The sequence below is a fragment of the Pipistrellus kuhlii genome, unplaced genomic scaffold (genome assembly GCF_014108245.1).
Source record: "Pipistrellus kuhlii isolate mPipKuh1 unplaced genomic scaffold, mPipKuh1.p scaffold_m20_p_18, whole genome shotgun sequence".
Taxonomy (NCBI): Eukaryota; Metazoa; Chordata; class Mammalia; order Chiroptera; family Vespertilionidae; genus Pipistrellus; species Pipistrellus kuhlii.
Genome location: NW_023425493.1, coordinates 5,158,529 through 5,174,502, shown reverse-complemented (window position 1 = coordinate 5,174,502; position 15,974 = coordinate 5,158,529). Strand labels below are relative to the sequence as shown.

General features: G+C 56.1%; 1 protein-coding gene across 2 annotated transcripts; it reads right to left on the bottom strand.

The window, feature by feature from the left end:
• Window positions 1-1,220: 1,220 nt before the first annotated feature.
• On the bottom strand, window positions 1,221-15,301 carry LOC118721462 (proline and arginine rich end leucine rich repeat protein). 2 transcript variants are annotated; one of them, XM_036442460.2, is made up of 3 exons: window positions 15,131-15,301; window positions 6,287-7,266; window positions 1,221-3,784 (listed from the first exon to the last, which is right to left on the bottom strand). In XM_036442460.2, exons 2-3 carry the CDS (start codon window positions 7,248-7,250, stop codon window positions 3,612-3,614), a joined length of 1,137 nt encoding a protein of 378 aa, XP_036298353.1. In that variant the 5' UTR covers window positions 7,251-7,266; window positions 15,131-15,301; the 3' UTR covers window positions 1,221-3,611. The 2 variants fall into 2 exon arrangements, with proteins under 2 accessions (XP_036298353.1, XP_045438948.1); XM_045582992.1 differs by lacking the exon at window positions 15,131-15,301 and adding an exon at window positions 10,894-10,988.
• Between the last annotated feature and the right edge of the window lie 673 nt (window positions 15,302-15,974).

Genomic DNA, 15,974 nt, shown 5'->3' with positions numbered 1-15,974 from the left:
ACACACACACACACACACTCTCTCTCACACACACACACACACACACACACACACACACACACACACATACCCCACAGGCTACATGCCAAGCCTTCCCACCTTTCCCCTCCTCCTATGTCCTTTCCCCCCCTCATCCCACTTCACAGTCCTGTTCAGCTCTTAAGATACAGCTCCCGCGAGAGGAGCCCTCCTGGGCTCTGTACTCGGCCTTATTCTAGCACGTAAGGCACGCAGTTATTAATGAGCGGGTTTCCCCTTTATCCCGCTGTGCATCGCTCCTGGGCACGGGACAGATATTCCCTGCCCTTGGATTCTGCGCTGGGAACCTGGCACGCAGTTGGTGCCCACAGACAACTTGCTGGGTTGAACTGAGGCAGGTGTTAGAGGCAGGTGGGAGCAGCATCCTAAAGATGTAGGTTGCTGCCCTAGCCGGTTTGGCTCAGTGGATAGAGCGCTGGCCTGCGAACTGAAAGGTCCCAGGTTCGATTTCGGTCAAGGGCACATGCCTGGATTGTGGGCTCGATTCCCAGTGGGGGACTTGTAGGAGGCAGCCGATCCATGATTCTCTCTCATCATGGATGTTTCTATCTCTCCCTCTCCCTCTTTCTTCATCTCTGAAATCAATATATATATATATATATATATATATATATATATATATATATATATATATATATATATATATATATATATATGATGTAGGTTGGGAGGATCACAAGCCTACTTCTAGAACCTTCTATCTGAAGGGAGGCTTAGGAACATCTTGCACAGCCTGTCACTCCCCCTAGACGAGGTGGCCCTGGGTTCTGGCCTGAGGTGGCTCCGCCTCTGCTGTGGGTTTTACACGGCATCCTGACCGGTCTGCAGCCTCGCCTGGCCAGGAGTGGGTCTGCTTTATGTCCCCTGTATTTGGCTCGGAGCTGAGCTTTTGGGAGACTCTCAACGATTTGGTGTCTATGGGTTGAAAGCCCTGACCTTTGGGCTTCAAATGCAGCTGTCAGATTTCTGGTCAGACTTTAGGAATGATTTTTCACGAGAACTGTAAGTTTTGGGGGAAAGTCACCAAGGAACGAATGGCTTTGGAATTGTTTCTTAAGACTAAGACCCTTCCTCACCCATCTTCTCAGAGCACGGGAGAGGGGGCTGCAGGAGGAAGGGGGCGGCAGAGGGACCTCGGGGGACTGTTCCCCACCTGTTCACATGGCCCAGTCCAAGCAGGATGCTCTCATATTCCTTTATTTCCTCTGCTGTGAAGCGCGCTGGAGTGTGGGAGCTGGTTCACAGAGTTATCGGCTCCCAGGAGGACAGCCTTAAGGACAGAGTACATCAGACACCCACCTGCACAGCTGGGAGTGCGGAGGCAGCAGCACGGGGCCCACCCTGTATGTGCTGCAGGGGGGCGGGGGTGGAAAGGGGGGCTTCTGAAACCCACGGGAAACCAGCACAGAGTGTGTGGGGGCAGTGGGAGGACAGAAGGGGAGAGGCAGTTGCTGTAAAGTCAGTTTAACTTGAATCCTCTCTGGCTTTCGGCCGCAGGGAGCGATGGAGGGAAGGGATGATGGTGATTGAGCTGCTGCTGGGTTTGCAGGAGAGGGGATGGCTCCCTCCGAGGGCTGTGCTCCCCGAGGGCCTCCTGAGAGGGGCTGAGGCTAAAGGTGTGACTAAGGGGAGGAGGCGGCTGATCCAGGCCGGAGCACCAGGCTGCTTACAGCCCCGGGGCGGCCCTGACTCTAAGCAGGAGCCTCGGAGAAATGAGCAGCTGTGGAAAATAAGGCCCTTATGGGAGCAGGTGAAGGAGGCTGGGATAAAGTGTGCTCCATTTCTGTAAGTTGGCAAAGTGAACAATGAGAAAGAGTCTAATGGGAGCTTCTTGATGTTAGGGGTCTAGCTTAATACAATTTAAAATCTCGGACCTTTTCTAGACCTGTCTTGAGGGGAGGCACTGGGTACCACTCATTTCTAGAACATCCATGCCACCCACCAGCGTACACCCTGGGGGACTGTGAAGGGGCAGCACCCCCTAGAGGCAGGTCAGAGGAAGGCCTAGGAGAGTTAGCCATGGGGCCCAGGCCCTCTTGAGGCCTGCCCAGCTGCACCTGGGCCAGGCGGGGAGGGTGGGAACTTCGGGGGAGGGACAGTCCATACAGAGAATAAATAACTGCAAGGGCGGGAGAGGACATGGAGGACTTGGCTTGCATTAGAGCGAGGTCCAACATGGAGCCTCAGAATGGAACGTGAGTGCCAGAGGAGATTTGGCAGGGTGTGTAGTCGGTGGGAGCTGAGAGCAGAAGTCATGGCAAGGTCAGACAGCACCGGGGAGCAGGCTGCATCCTTCCCTGGGCCCCCGAGATTCCCACCATTACTCCCCCATGAAGGAACAAGCCCTCCACCCCGATCTTCTTCCCAACGCAGAGCCACTGTTGCTCTGTGCCCTTTAGACCCAGAGGAGAGAGAGACCATGCACATGGTTGAACCTGGCTCTTCAAGTTGGGAGCCCTTGACCTTGGAAAATCACCCCCAGGGCGGAGAAGAAGAGGGGCCCTCTGTGTCCGGCACCAGCCACCAGGTGTCACTGATGAGTCTGCCTTAGGGGGAGGCCAATGTGTACACGTGGAAGAAGCTTCTGGAAGATTTTGGGTGCTCCCTCCCCTTCTCTCGGGTTTCTCAGGAACCTCTCTGGGGTGGAAAGGACCGGGTTGTCCCCACTGACAGAGAACAGATGGCAGGGCGGTGGTGGCTCTGCGCCCTCCACTGGGACACGGTGATCCCCAGGCATTAGGCCTCCTGTTCAGAGCGGCCAAGGGGGCTGTGGGACCCCCTTGGACCCTCATGGGCCCATCCCTGGGCCCTGACTCCCACTCCTCTCCCCCTGGCTGCCTCCTGGTTCCCAAGCCCCTCTTCTCCTGGACTGGTCCTCCCCGATCTTCCTCTGGGAATGAGGGTTAGGAGGGTGTGAGCTGCTGCACCCAGGAGAAACAGGGTCCAGCTCCTCCCCATGGAGAGTAGGCCAGGTGCAGGCCCCTGCGGGAACCCCACCCGCTGCCCGCCCACGGCCATGCCCTGTACTTCCATTTTGGAGAACACGGGGTGGTGAGCCAGCACCATGTCTGGTGCCAGCGGGCAGGCAGTGGAGCAGCACTTTGCAAGATGGAGCCCTGGCCAAAGGGACCTGGTGCTCTGGTCCTTGGGGGCCAGAGCTGCCCATACAGGAGGAGTCCCTGCAGGGCTGCCTGAGCCTCCCTCGGGGCAACTCCTGACCATTTTCGTGCTTCCCCAGGGCCGAGATCCTGATGTCAGTCCAGGCCCAGACTTACCCAGGAGTGGCGGGGAGGCTGGGAGAGCGGGACTATGAGATCTGGAAACAGACACCTGTGCTCTGGGCCAGAGGGTAAGCATGCAGGAGATGTCTCTGGGCTGGGTGGATCCCCTCCCCCCAACCAAGGCCTGGGAGGTCTCGGTCCTGAGGCTGTGGCTGGTCCCGCCTCAGGAAGGCGGGCTGAGGAAGGCAAAGCTGGAGAAAGCCAGGGAGGCAGAGAACACGAGCAGCGGGCCCAGCGCCCGGGCCACCAGCCTTCAGCGGCGATCGGAGGGGACGCAGGGCGGAGCCAGGCCTAGATGACCACGGACTGCAGCAGGCGGAAGCACATCATGAGGTCCAGCGGGATGGGCGGCTTCAGGTAGTTGCCGTCCAGCCTCAGGTAGCGGAGGTGAGGGACGTTTTCCAGATCCGAGAAGTCCTGGAAGGTGACCAGGTTGTGAGGGCAAATCTGGGTCCCGTTGATCTCTGTGGAGAGAGAAGGGGGAGGTGAGCAGGCGAGGAGGGCGGGGCTGGGACCAAGGGGACCGAGAGGAGGAAGGAGAGGGCGGACGACGGAGTGTAAGGACACAACTTCTCCCAGGAATTGCCCCACTGTAGGCATGTGTGACGCTGGAGAGTCAACAGACCTGGATTACTCATTGTAAAATTAATTAATGAAGTTGGAATCGATCCACAGTGGCTACTGGAGATTTACTCTGAGGTGTCATGGAGAAAGAAAGCTGTAAGTTGAACCTTCAGAGTTGGGTAGGATCAGAGCAGGGGGAGGCCTGGGAATGGGGTTTGATAGAGGGACCTGTTTGAATAGAGTTGTGGAGGCCAAAAGGATCATGGGAGAATCTGGGCGTGGTAATCAGCACAGTGTGATGAAATAGGGGGAGTGAGCTGGAGAGGTTAAGCTGTGGCCCCAAATGATGGCCGGCCTTCCCAGACTGCACTAAGGACGGCTTTGACCTTCAGGCTGAGGAGTGGCACGGAGCAGGGCTGTTGCTGTGGCAGGGACGGTAGGCTATGTGAACTTTGGGGTCCTGGGGGTAAAATTTGGAAGGGCCCGTCAGGCTTATACTGTAGAAAGGCGGAGAGAGTGGAGTGAGGCGAGTCCTGAGCCGTCAGGTGGGAGTGGGAGTCTCCTGTGGCCTACGCCTGAGGCACTCGGATGGGCAGAAGGTGGTCCCAGGAACAGACACAGGGCTGCCAGGAGGGGAAGGGGGTCTGGGGAGGGCCCAGGGCCCACAGGGCAGGCTGAGCCTGTTGATTCTGACGTGGTGACTGATTCTGGGCTTTCCAGGGGAAAGTGAGATTTCATTTTCTCCCTCACCTTTTGCTAGATGACATCAGATGTAGCATCTAAATGAATGTTTATGCCCCGAAGCCTGGCCTCATTGATCATCCGAGGGGCGGTTGTTTTTCTCTCTTTACCATGGGGCAGCAGGAAGAGCCGGACACAGGGATTTTCTTGCAGCCTCTGTCATATAGGCCTGTCATGGGACCACGCTGATGCTCAGCTCCCGGACCAGGGTCACTGGGAGAGGGGGTTGATTTTTCTGACTTCACCCTCAGGGGGCTGGCTGTCCCCAGCAGCCTGCTCTTCCACCCGGGACCGACCTGCCAGTTGTGTGTGAGGTGTGCCTTCTGGCTATACGTTTGGCCTATACAGCATCTCGGGGAGCAATGACTTGCCTCAGTTTACTCCCTGAATCTGTTTCTTGCCAGATGTTAAAAGCCCCTCCCACTCTGCAATTATCCCAGACAAGAGAGCAAGCCTGTTCTCCCCACCACTCGCTTCAAGGTTGTAGAAACTCAATACTCTCCCTCACCCGCTTCGGCGTGGCAACTGGGGGTTCCTATGGTTCTTTTAGGGGAGCTCCCCTTTCCCTCTGTCCCCCGCATCCCTGCAGCGGCTGCACCCCTGATGTTCCTCAGTGCCCAGGTCATACTCGCACTTTTGATTTTAAGCTTTTCTGCAGATGCTCAGCTCAGAGCTGACATTTTTTGATGGAAGCAAAATTGCAACCTCTAGTCTGTTCTTTTGGGCTGCGATGGATACCTCACAGCCCAGGACCCTCTATATGCAGCTTCGGGGAGTCCTGCCTTAAGCATATTGTCTTACACAACTAACTATTCCAGCTCCCCAGATAGACCCAGAAGCCACCCCCTCCCTCCCCCCTGCAATGTGTTTTCCTGTCTGCTGCATTTTCGCCAGGTTGTGAGGGCAAATCTGGGTCCCGCTGATCTCTATGGAGAGAGAAGGGGAGGTGAGCAGGCAAGGTACACACAGGTAGGCGGCATATACAGGGGTGGGCAAAAGTAGGTTTACAGTTGAAACAGAGTTTATTCTGTAATATTATTTATTAATTATTGTAATGTTGATCATTATTATTCACCTATGTTTGCCCACCCTGTCCAGCTGCCTGTCCGTGTGTACCTTTTCCAAACTTCAGAACCTAGGTGCAGACTTGGGGGGATGCCATCTCACAGCTTGCCGGTGTCCTCGACGGACAGGCTCGGGCATTTCAGAGTGGGTATTTATTTATTTATTTATTTATTTCAGAGTGGGCATGTCAATGTCACCATTCTGCTTTTAGGAGGATGTCCGGGACTGTATTCCGTGTCCACCCTACCGACAGGTCTGGAATTGGGGCGGCTGAGAAGAGATGGAAAAAGAGAAGCAAGGGCCCTCCAGCTGTGGCCTTCGGGGCATGGGATCCATCCACGTTAAACGGTTATATCCTCATATCAAGTTGGTGAGAGGTATGACTATCATTCTCCCTTTGACAGACGAGGGACCTTCCCAGGGAGGTCAGCTATCTGTCCAAGGCCATACAGACAGCGAGCGGGATGGCCATGGTTTGAAGTCCAGTGTCAAGCAGGGTGTCTCTTGCACGCCCCCACCCCGAGGCTCCTGGGAGAAGGCTGATGTGGTGAGCCCCCAGCCTCCCGCCCCGGGCCTGGCCCCGCCCCCCCACTCACTCTCGATGTTGTTGTTGTTGAGGTACAGGTGCTCCAGCTTGTTGTTGATGGCGGGCACGTTGCTGATCTTGTTGTGGGACAGGTGCAGCACCAGCAGGTTGGAGATGTTGAAGGAGTTCTTGGGGAGCCCCCGGTCGGACAGCTTGTTGTAGTTCAGGCGGATGAAGGCGAGGTTGGGGAAGGCCTTGAAGTAGCCGTTGGGGATGGTGGTGATCTGGTTGCTGTCCAGGTAGAGCTGGTGGAGGGCTTTGGGCACCTTGGGGGGCATCTTCCTCAGGATGTTGTGGGCCAGGTTGAGCTGCATGAGGCTCTTGAGGCCCTGGAAGGTGTCGGGCTTGAGGACGTGGTCGTTGAGCTTGTTGTGCTGAAGGTCCAGGAGCACCAGGTTCTCCAGCTTGCTGAAGGCGCCCGGCGGGATCCTGGAGATCTGGTTCTGGCTCAGCCGCAGCTGCTCCAGGTTCCGGGGCAGGGCGGAGGGCACCTCCTCCAGCTGGTTCTTCTCCATGTAGAGGTACGCCAGGCTGGGGAGCTTCTCCAGCACCTTCTGGTCCACCTTGCGGATGCGGTTGTTGTCCAGGTTGACCCACCGCAGGTCCGAGGCGTTCTTGAAGGACTCCACCGGCAGCTCGGTTATGAAGTTGTTCTGGAGATAGAGGTAATGGATGCGCGGCGGGATGACGGGCACCTTCCTGAGGTTGCGGCTGTCGCAGTAGAGGGCCGATGGGAAGTCGTGGGGGCAGTAGCACTCCCGGGGGCAGTCATGAAAGGCAGACGGAGGGCCCGGCGGGAGGGGAGGAGGCAGGTCTGTAGGCTCCGATGGCTCATGGGGCTGAGGAAAGCTGGGTGTGGGCCGGGCCCTGGGCCTGCCCCTGGGCCTGGGTTTTGGTTTTCTTGTGGGCTGACCTTTGGTCACTGAGGCCAAGATGAGGAGAAGTGGGAGGAGCAAGGAGAGAGATGGCCTCATGATCCGGGTGATGTGCCTGCAGGGAGGAGATGCGGGAGGCATTAGCAAGTTGGGCCTCAGCAATTAGAGGCCAGGCTCTTCTTTGCAGGTCAGGCGGCCGGGGCGGGCTCCCGGGGGGCTGTGGAGGGGCCTGTGGAAGCATTTCCCTGTTCACCTGTATCTAGCAGGTGAGAAGGTAACAAGGGCTGAGGGTCTGGGTTCCCTGCCAGAGGCCTCGCTACCCAGTGGGCTCAGCCTGCTCTGGAGAGCCAGCCCTCCTGCAGAAAGCACACCAGGCTGGGCATCAGGAGTCTCGTGCTTGCCGTTCAGCCCTCAGTCTCCCCCTCTGCAGCACGAGAAAATCAGTCCTGTCCTCGTAATGGGTTAGGGTATATGAGCCATGGAGTCCTGGGGGTTATAATCCAGATGTGTCTATAGAGATCACACAGCTCAATGGTTTCCAAATGGTGCCCCCATTTCTATGGAGGGAGGGAGGGACGGAGATCAAGGAGCTGGCCCTGGGGCACCCCAACTCATTCCTATGCCAACCAGAGCAGCTCTGTGTTATTTTAATCTGATATCTATATCTATATCATCTATATCTATATCTTTATCTGTCTATGTCTATGTCTACATCTATCTATGTCTATATCTATATCTGTCTATGTCTGTATCATCTATTCTATATCTATATATCATCTATATCTATATATCATCTATATCTATATTCATATCCATATCCATATCTATATCATCTATATCATCTATATAATCTGTATCATCTATATCTATATCTATATCTATATCCATATCCATATCCATATCCATATCTATATCATCTATATCGTCTATGTCTATGTCTATATCTATGTTTAACCACAGCACTCATTTGAAAAACGAAGTTGCATTTCTAAAAACTGGTTTGAAATCCACCAATGACGTACAGACTGTACTGTTTATAAACATCGAGTACTGGAGGGAGGAAGTGGCTGCCCAGGCCAGGAAGTTATTTAATAGCAGGGCCAGGTCTCCTGCCTCCCAGGGTGGGGCCTGTGGAGATCTTGGGAGGAAAGGAAAGTGCTTCAGACACATGTGTGTCCCCCCTGCTTGTCCCTCACCCACTGCACTGGCTCAGCGAACACTGGCCCCTGCCAGCAGGATACACACCAAGAATTCCCCTCAGATGTGGGGAATTTTCTGGAAAGAAAACAAGGAAGAGATAGAAAGCTGTGGGGAAATGACTTTCATTTCTTGTGGCCAGTTATTGCTGCTCCTTTTTAAAAAAATATGTTTTCATTGATTTCGGAGAGAGGGAGAGGAAGAGAGATAAAAACATCAATGAGAGAGAAACATCAATCGGCTGCCTCCTGCACAGCCCTCACTGAGGACCATGGCCACAACCCTGCCATGTGCTCTGACCAGAATCAAACCCACAACCTCCTGTGCATGGGCTGGTGCTCAGCCCACGGAGCCACACCGCTGGGAGGCACTCTGTTCCTCTGTCCGCTGGAGCTGGTCACGGGAGGGATCAAGAAGAGCTTCCTGCCAGCCCAGTGACAGCGGAGCAGGTTGCTGGAGGATACTTTGGGGTTGCCCTTCCCATTGTCCCCAGTAGGGCCCTGTGGTTCTAGATGAATTAAGCTGGGAAAATAGACCCAGGTGACAGCTCCCAGAGGCCTCTCCCCTGGCCTGGCTGGGAAGGGGCAGGGAAGGGGGTTCATATACCATCCCCTCCCCAGAGCCCTCATCCTATGACACTCCTCTGGTCTCCAGGTCCTCATCCCCACATTGCTTCTCCCGGCCCCTCTGGCTGCTTCTTCACAATTGTGGTGTCTGCCCCGCCCCCTTCAGGGGCCTGGGACACCTGGGGATGCAGGCTTCCTGGGTTTCTCTGAGACACATTGGCTGGAGTGTGCCCCCCTGTGCCCAGACCCTGTGACCCCGGCCTTTGTTCAGGCCACCGGCTCTCTTTCCTTTGGGCCCACATCTGCTTAGACTCCTCCCTGCGGGTGACTGCCTCCGCTGGCCTTGCTCAGAGGAAGACAATGGGAGCCCCTCACCAGCGGCTGAGTCCCCCCAGGTGCTCAGAAGGAGCTGAATGTAAAAAGAAACAGCAGAGAAGGCGGAGCTCAAGCCTGGAGGACTGGAGGGAGTCTCCCACATTTTTCACATACACATCCTGACTTCCAGCTGCATGCATGTGCACACACATATACACACACTTCTCTGCACACACTCATACACACTTCTCTGCACACACACATACACACTTCTCTGCACATGCACACACACACACTTCTTGCACATGCACAGACACTTCTCTGCACACACACACTTCTCTGCATACACATACATATTATCTGCACATACATACACACTTCTCTGCACACACATACATATTTCTCTGCGCACACACACATACAGTTCTCTGCACACACATACATTCTTCTCTGCACACACATACACATACAGTTCTCTGCGCACACACACACACTTTGCACACACACATCTCTGCACACACACACACACACTTCTCTGCACACACATATACATCTCTGCACACATACATACTTCTGTACCATACACAGAAGCAAACTCATGTTTCTATGTGCTCTGTGTGCCTGTAAGCCCTTATACATAGTACACAGAACACAGGAAGAAAGGAGGGAAGAAAGGAGGGAGGGAGGGAAGGCAGGCAGACACACTGGGAGGAAGCTGGGAAGAGACTGCCTGCAGCCTCTGTTGCCTCTCCACCTCCCTCTAAAGTGGTCCCTGCCAGGCCAGCTCCCCCCTTTCCTGGGCCTCGGTCACAGCGGAGCTGCTGTAGATTCTCGCTTTATCTACAGCCGGGCCTACAACAGTCCCCGGACACACCGAGAGAACGGAAAAGAGAGGACGGTCATCGTCTAACTACACTTGGAGTCCTGTGGCCGGACCAACACCGCTTGGTGAACCATGAATTAATACTTTGTAAGTCCTGTAATTTTCCTGACAAGAACACCATCATTTTGCATATCAGTTTTAAGGAGGCAGCTAAAGCATTAGCATACTAAAAGCAAACCTTTTTAAAAGCCCCACTTTTTGTGACCCTGAAATTGTTGTTTGGGCATTTATTTTCTTATCACCCAGAAGCCTGAAATAAACAAGCAATCTCTCATGATGTGAGGAGCCCTGCCCCAAAGAGGCCCCCCAGTCCCTGCCGGGCCCTGGGCCTCGAGTCCCAGAGCTTCCAGCGGAGGGTGGCCAGGCCTTGCGAGGGGCGTTTCTCAGTGGCTCCAGGCCTCATGGTCAGGAGCGACAGGGCCACGGGGAGTCACAGCTCTCCCTGCACACCAGCTCCTCACTCCTTCCCTCGGAGACGGGCACAGGCCTTCCTCCTGCCCACGCCCTCCCACCCCCTTCAGGAAGCTAGGCTCTGCCCCCAGCCCTGATCCTTTACATTCAGACCTGGGGGTGGGGGTGGGGGGCTGGCCCGGCCCCTCCCACAGCAGAGGGGGTTCTTTGGGAAAAGCTTGGCGGGTCTGGTCCCTGGAGTCACTGGGCCTGTTAACCCCTGTCCCTTAGCCAGTGCAAACCCGCCCTGTGTGCTCGCCCCACGCGGGCATGTGAGCCGCCCACACCTCTTTCTGAGGGAAATAGCGTTCATATCTAAGGCTTTTCTCACCGACAACGCCTCTTCCCACCGGGCCTGGCCCTGACGGGCAGCTCCGTGCGCTGTGATGTCCTAAATCCGGAACGCCTCGGGGCCTCCCAGTTCCCCTGCCAAAGCCAAAGGTCATGCTTTCTTACGCTGCTGCCTTCCAGAAGCTTCTGCCCAATCATAACTCTCTTAGGGTGGGTCCCAAGTGTGCATGGTATTTAAATGTCTCCTGCTTTGCAAGCACAGCTCCCACCTCCCAGCCTTCTGCTGAGCTCGCTGCTCAGTTGCTGAGTGCCGGGGACCAGACACCGCTGCCCAGGGGGCCCTGGGGGAGGGGGGTGGGGCACTGCCATCGCTCTGCCCAGCCCCAAATCCAGTCTCTCCCTTTAAGAACATTTCCTAAGAGGGCTTGGAGTGTGGCTGTCAGTTCCAGGACTGGAGATCTGGGCTTGCCTCCCGCCCTGCCCTCCGCCCCAGGCCTCAGGCTCCCTCCGTGTGAGGACTGGATGAGGTCACGCAGGGAAGGCCTGTCACAGCGCCTGAGCTCTCTGTGGACGGCAGGGGCTTCGCTCGGCCACCGGTTTGTGTGTGAGACAGCAGATGCTCCGGAGGCTGAGTGTAAAGCGAGCTCGCCTCCTCTCTGTCTCGCTCAGGAACCCGTTCATGTAGCGTTCAGATACCCAGGCCTGGGCCTGTACTCAGCCGGGCCGGGCTGAGGTCCACACGGGATTTCCAAGTCACTGGGAGAAAGTTGAAGGGTAATTGGTTCTGTATGGCGAGTCGGGAATTGGGGTTGGCTGGGAGCGAGCTGGGTGTGTCTCCTCGGTTAAAGGAATACTCCACACGGCTTACTGGCATCCTTCTTCCTTTCCCGTCAGATTCCCTGTCTAGTGGGTCACCCCTAAACCTCCAAGCCACCACCCTGCCGTGGGAAATGGGGCTGCCCCCTGCCCCGGAGCCACACCCATGGACCCTCATCCTCTCTTCCCGCCTTTCTGATCCACACGCCAGCTTCTGAGAGCCACCCTGCCGCCCAGAGGGAGGGGGACGCCAGGAGGGTCAGGGGTCCTGCCCGGTGAGCAGGAGCCAGGCAGGCCGCCTAGGTCGCCTGAGAGCCTCTCAAGGCCTGTGCGGAGGGCTCTGAGGCCCTGAGGGGACGGGCGGGCCGATATGGGGACCGGGTGCATTCCACGGGGATCCTAGGGGTTCCATGGGAACACTGCATGGCCGCCGCTTTCCTGGATGCAGTAGGTCTGGGGCTGACTGGGGCCATGGTGGGGAGCTTCGTGGTGCAGACTCTCCCCGGGAGCAGGCCCTGCTCTCCGCCTGCCCACCTCTACCTGGTCCCCCAAACCTGCTCTCAGCCTCAGTGTTGTTTGTTTTTTTTTCCTGTGAAAGGGGGTTAGCAAAATTGTCCCCATGCCTGCATTCCTCACCCAGTTGTTGCCGGAGCAAGAACCATAAGTCACTTTAAAATGTGGCGCAGATCAGAAAGTGCGAAGAATCAATATAGCACCAGGGTGCAGAGACCATCTGCCACCCCAGCGTCTGCCACCAGGCAAAGTGTAAACAGAGGGAAGATTATCTGGCTCCAGGCCACCCTGCCGAGGAGCAAGTTTCCACTGGAGGGGTGAGGAGGGTGGGGAGTGGTGGGGAGGGGTAGGGAGAGTGGGGAAGGCATGAGGAGGGGTGAGGAGGATGAGGAGTAGTGGGGAGTGATGGGAAGGGTGAGGAGGGGTGGAGAGGATGGGGAGGGTTAAGGAGGGGTGGAGAGAGTAGGGAAGGCATGAAGAGGGTTGAGGAGGGGTGGGGGTGAAGATGGATGGGGAGGGTAGGGAAAGTGAGGAGGGGTGGGGGTGAGAAGGGTGGGGAGGGTGGGGAAGGTGAGGAGGGGTGGGGTGAGGAGGGATGGGGAGGGTGGGGAAGGTGAGGAGGAATGGGGGGTGAGGAGGGATGGGGAGGGTGGGGAAGGTGAGGAGGGGTGGGGGGTGGAGGGTGGAGAAGGTGTAGAGGGGTGGGGGGTGAGGAGGGTGGGGAACAGTGGGGAGTGGTGGGAAGGGTGAGGAGGGGTGGGGGTTGAGGAGAAGTAGGGAGAGTGTGGAAAGCATGAGGAGGGGTGAGAAGGGTAGGGTGGGTAAGGAGGGGTGGGAGAGGTAGAGATGGTGGGGAGGCATGAAGAGGGGTGGGGGTGAGGAGGGTGGGGAGGGGTAGAGGGAGTGGGGAAGGCGCAGCACTGAGCTGGCTCTGCTCCTGGCCTCACCATCTCCTGCTTCCTGCCTCCATCCCGGGAAGAACCTGTCTGCGGCCCTGGGAGCTTGCGGATTGGGCACCTAACCCTGATACCCTTCAGCTTCGTCAGTGGGTGCTCTTGGGCAAATCTCTTACCTTGGCTCAGCTCAGCTCACTCATCTGTAAAATGGGCACATCAAGACCTTTGTGCGGTGATTTGAGGGTTAAATGAGTGTGTGCTCCGTGAGTGAACGTTAAGCAGTTGTTGAAAACAATGGGCTCACTTGGCAAGCTAATAACTAAGGCTACTTCCTGTGCCTTATATTTTGTAAGTCCTGTAACTTATAAATGGAGGCACAAAGCGGGCTTCCCACTGTGATGCATGGTTCCCATCCCAACCTCCCACACCTGGCTTTCTTTGCCCCTTCCAGCCTTGAATCGCCCCTCACATGCCCAGCCAATGGGGCTGCCCACCGGGCAGAGCTTGTCCAGCCCGTCTTCCCGAGAGGCTATCAGAACAGACAGTGACTGGGCCGGAGGAGAGGGGACTGGCTGGGATGGGAAGGAGCCCAGCGCAGGGCCTCAGACTCGGGTCAGGCAGAGGAGCAGGTGGGAGGAATCTTCCCCTCCAGGATGCTCCTCATGATGTGGCAGCCGGTGCTTGCAAGGAGGATGGAGGGGAGAGCTCACAGAAGATCTTTCCTAGCCCCTCAGCACCAACTCCCACTCCCTGAGGAGGTGGCCCATGTGGGACGCTCTGGTTTTCCTCCATCAGACAGTCCTTCTCCAGGAAGCCACGAAGCCCTCTGCCCAGCTAGCAAGGCCGGGGGCTGCTCGGTCCCAGCACATGTCTCCCTCAGGCCCCTGATCCAGGGTCTTCAGCCCTGGCCGACGTCTGTACTAAAACAATGACAGATTCAGCAGGTCTGGAGCAAGGGGTGCAGACTTCTGTGTTTCCAGTAAGTCCCCTCTCAATCCCCCCTCCCCTGCCCCAGATGACTGTGAAGATCTGAGGCCACATCTGGAGGCTCTGATCTAGCCCTCTTTCCTTCCTCCCTTACCCCCGCCCCCCGCCCCCCCGCCTGGGACAACACTCTCCTTGTTGAGTGGACAGGGGTCACCTATCTGGAAACAAGCCCCATTCAGCTACCCCTCCAGTCTTCCCCTCCCTGACTCACTAAGAAACTACAGAGCTATCTTTTTTCCTCTGCTGCCAAGACTCCTGGGATCATTATGAAACGGCTTTAAAGAGGCGTTTTTTCGGGCTGCCTGCCACAAAATGAACTGCCTCCTGTGCTTGGGATCGGGACCTCCAACGCTTGGAAGTTGGATCCTTCCTTCTCTTTCTTTCCAAAAGCCGGTGGTTTGGACCAGCGGGACAGACATGCAGAGCGGCTGGGAAGGTCCAGCGCAGGTTGGAAAGCCTCAGTTTTCCCCCTCCCAACCAATTAGGAGGTCTACAGAACGGAGAAACCCGCCCAGCGCCCGCTCTGTCCATGTCCTCCCCGCTCTGCCTTCGGCAGCACATGATTTTCTCTGGCTCTGCCACCGCAGAGGGAAGACACGCTGTCCCTTTGCTCTTATGGCCCGAGAGGCGCATGAGAGGGTGAGACAGATGCAGTGTGTGTGTGTGTCTAGCTCTGCATGTCACATGCAGTCAGAAAGTGTGTGTGTGTGTATGTATGTAATGAAAGTACAGATCCTGTGCAACTTGTGTGCGTGCCTGTGACAGTGCGTGACAGTAAGTGAAAGGTGCAGAGACATGTGTTCTTGATTCTGGTTTCTATGGAAATACGTGATGTGTAAAAATACTAAGTATGACATAACTCACATCAAACATCTGCACGGAGAAAGTTCAACGTCTGCAGCCAGCAAATACACAGGAGAGGATGGTGAAGAGAGGAAGAAGCAACAAGGAAGGCTGACTTGGGCTCATTTGAAAGGAAGCTGAGATCAGTGACCAAGCTGCACAGGGCAGGGGGACACTTGCAGGAGGAAGGGGGCTTCCTCCCCGCCTTCCCACGGGCCTTACCTGCACACACCTGCCTCCGCTCCCAGCTCCGGCCAGTCCCCGGCTCGGCTCAGGCTCCCTCCGCTTCCTCCCGCCCTGGTGGAGCTGTGGCAGCAGAGAGCCGCGGGAAGTCCTGATCTCCCGTGTGTGAGCGTGCTTGTGTTTGCCTGACTTTTCTTCTACCAGATCCTACTGGGGTGGGGAGGCTAGGTTAGGGGGAGGGACGGGCCGATTGGAGGGAGGAAGGGAGGGAGGGAGGAGGGTAGAGAGGGAGGGAGGGAGCTTGGGAAAGGAGGAATGACAACAATAAAGTCTTTATTTGGCAGCCAGAGCTCCCGAAGACTTCATTCGCACATCATGCCCACTAACAAACTCATTTCTAATAACATTTCCTTCTGCCGCCGCGGCTTCTGGGGGGAGATCGCTTGACACTTGTTTGGAAAACAAGCCAAAACAACAGGGAAAAGGCACAGAAAGCGAACCCTGCCTGGGCCAGGGCTGGGTGGCTGGGCCTACACCGGCCTGTTTCACCCCACCTCCTCACAATTTCATTCTACATACACACACACACACACACACACACACACAGTCACACATACACAATCACACACAAAATCTCACACAATCACACACACACACACACAATCACACACAATCACACATACAATTCCACACAATCCCCCCACACAATCACACACAATCACACACACACAGACACACACACACACACAGTCACACACACAATCACACACACACTCACACAATCACACACAAAATCTCACACAATCACACACACAATCCCACACAATTCCACATACAATTCCACACAATCCCCCCCACACACACAATCACACACAATCACACA

Excerpts from the sequence above, each read along its gene's own strand:
- LOC118721462 (XM_036442460.2), bottom strand. The coding sequence starts at position 7,250 with ATGAGGCCATCTCTCTCCTTGCTCCTCCCACTTCTCCTCATCTTGGCC. Across the intron at positions 3,785-6,286 it reads CAACAACAACAACATCGAGA|AGATCAACGGGACCCAGATT; the intron begins GTGAGTGGGGGG and ends CTCTCTCCACAG.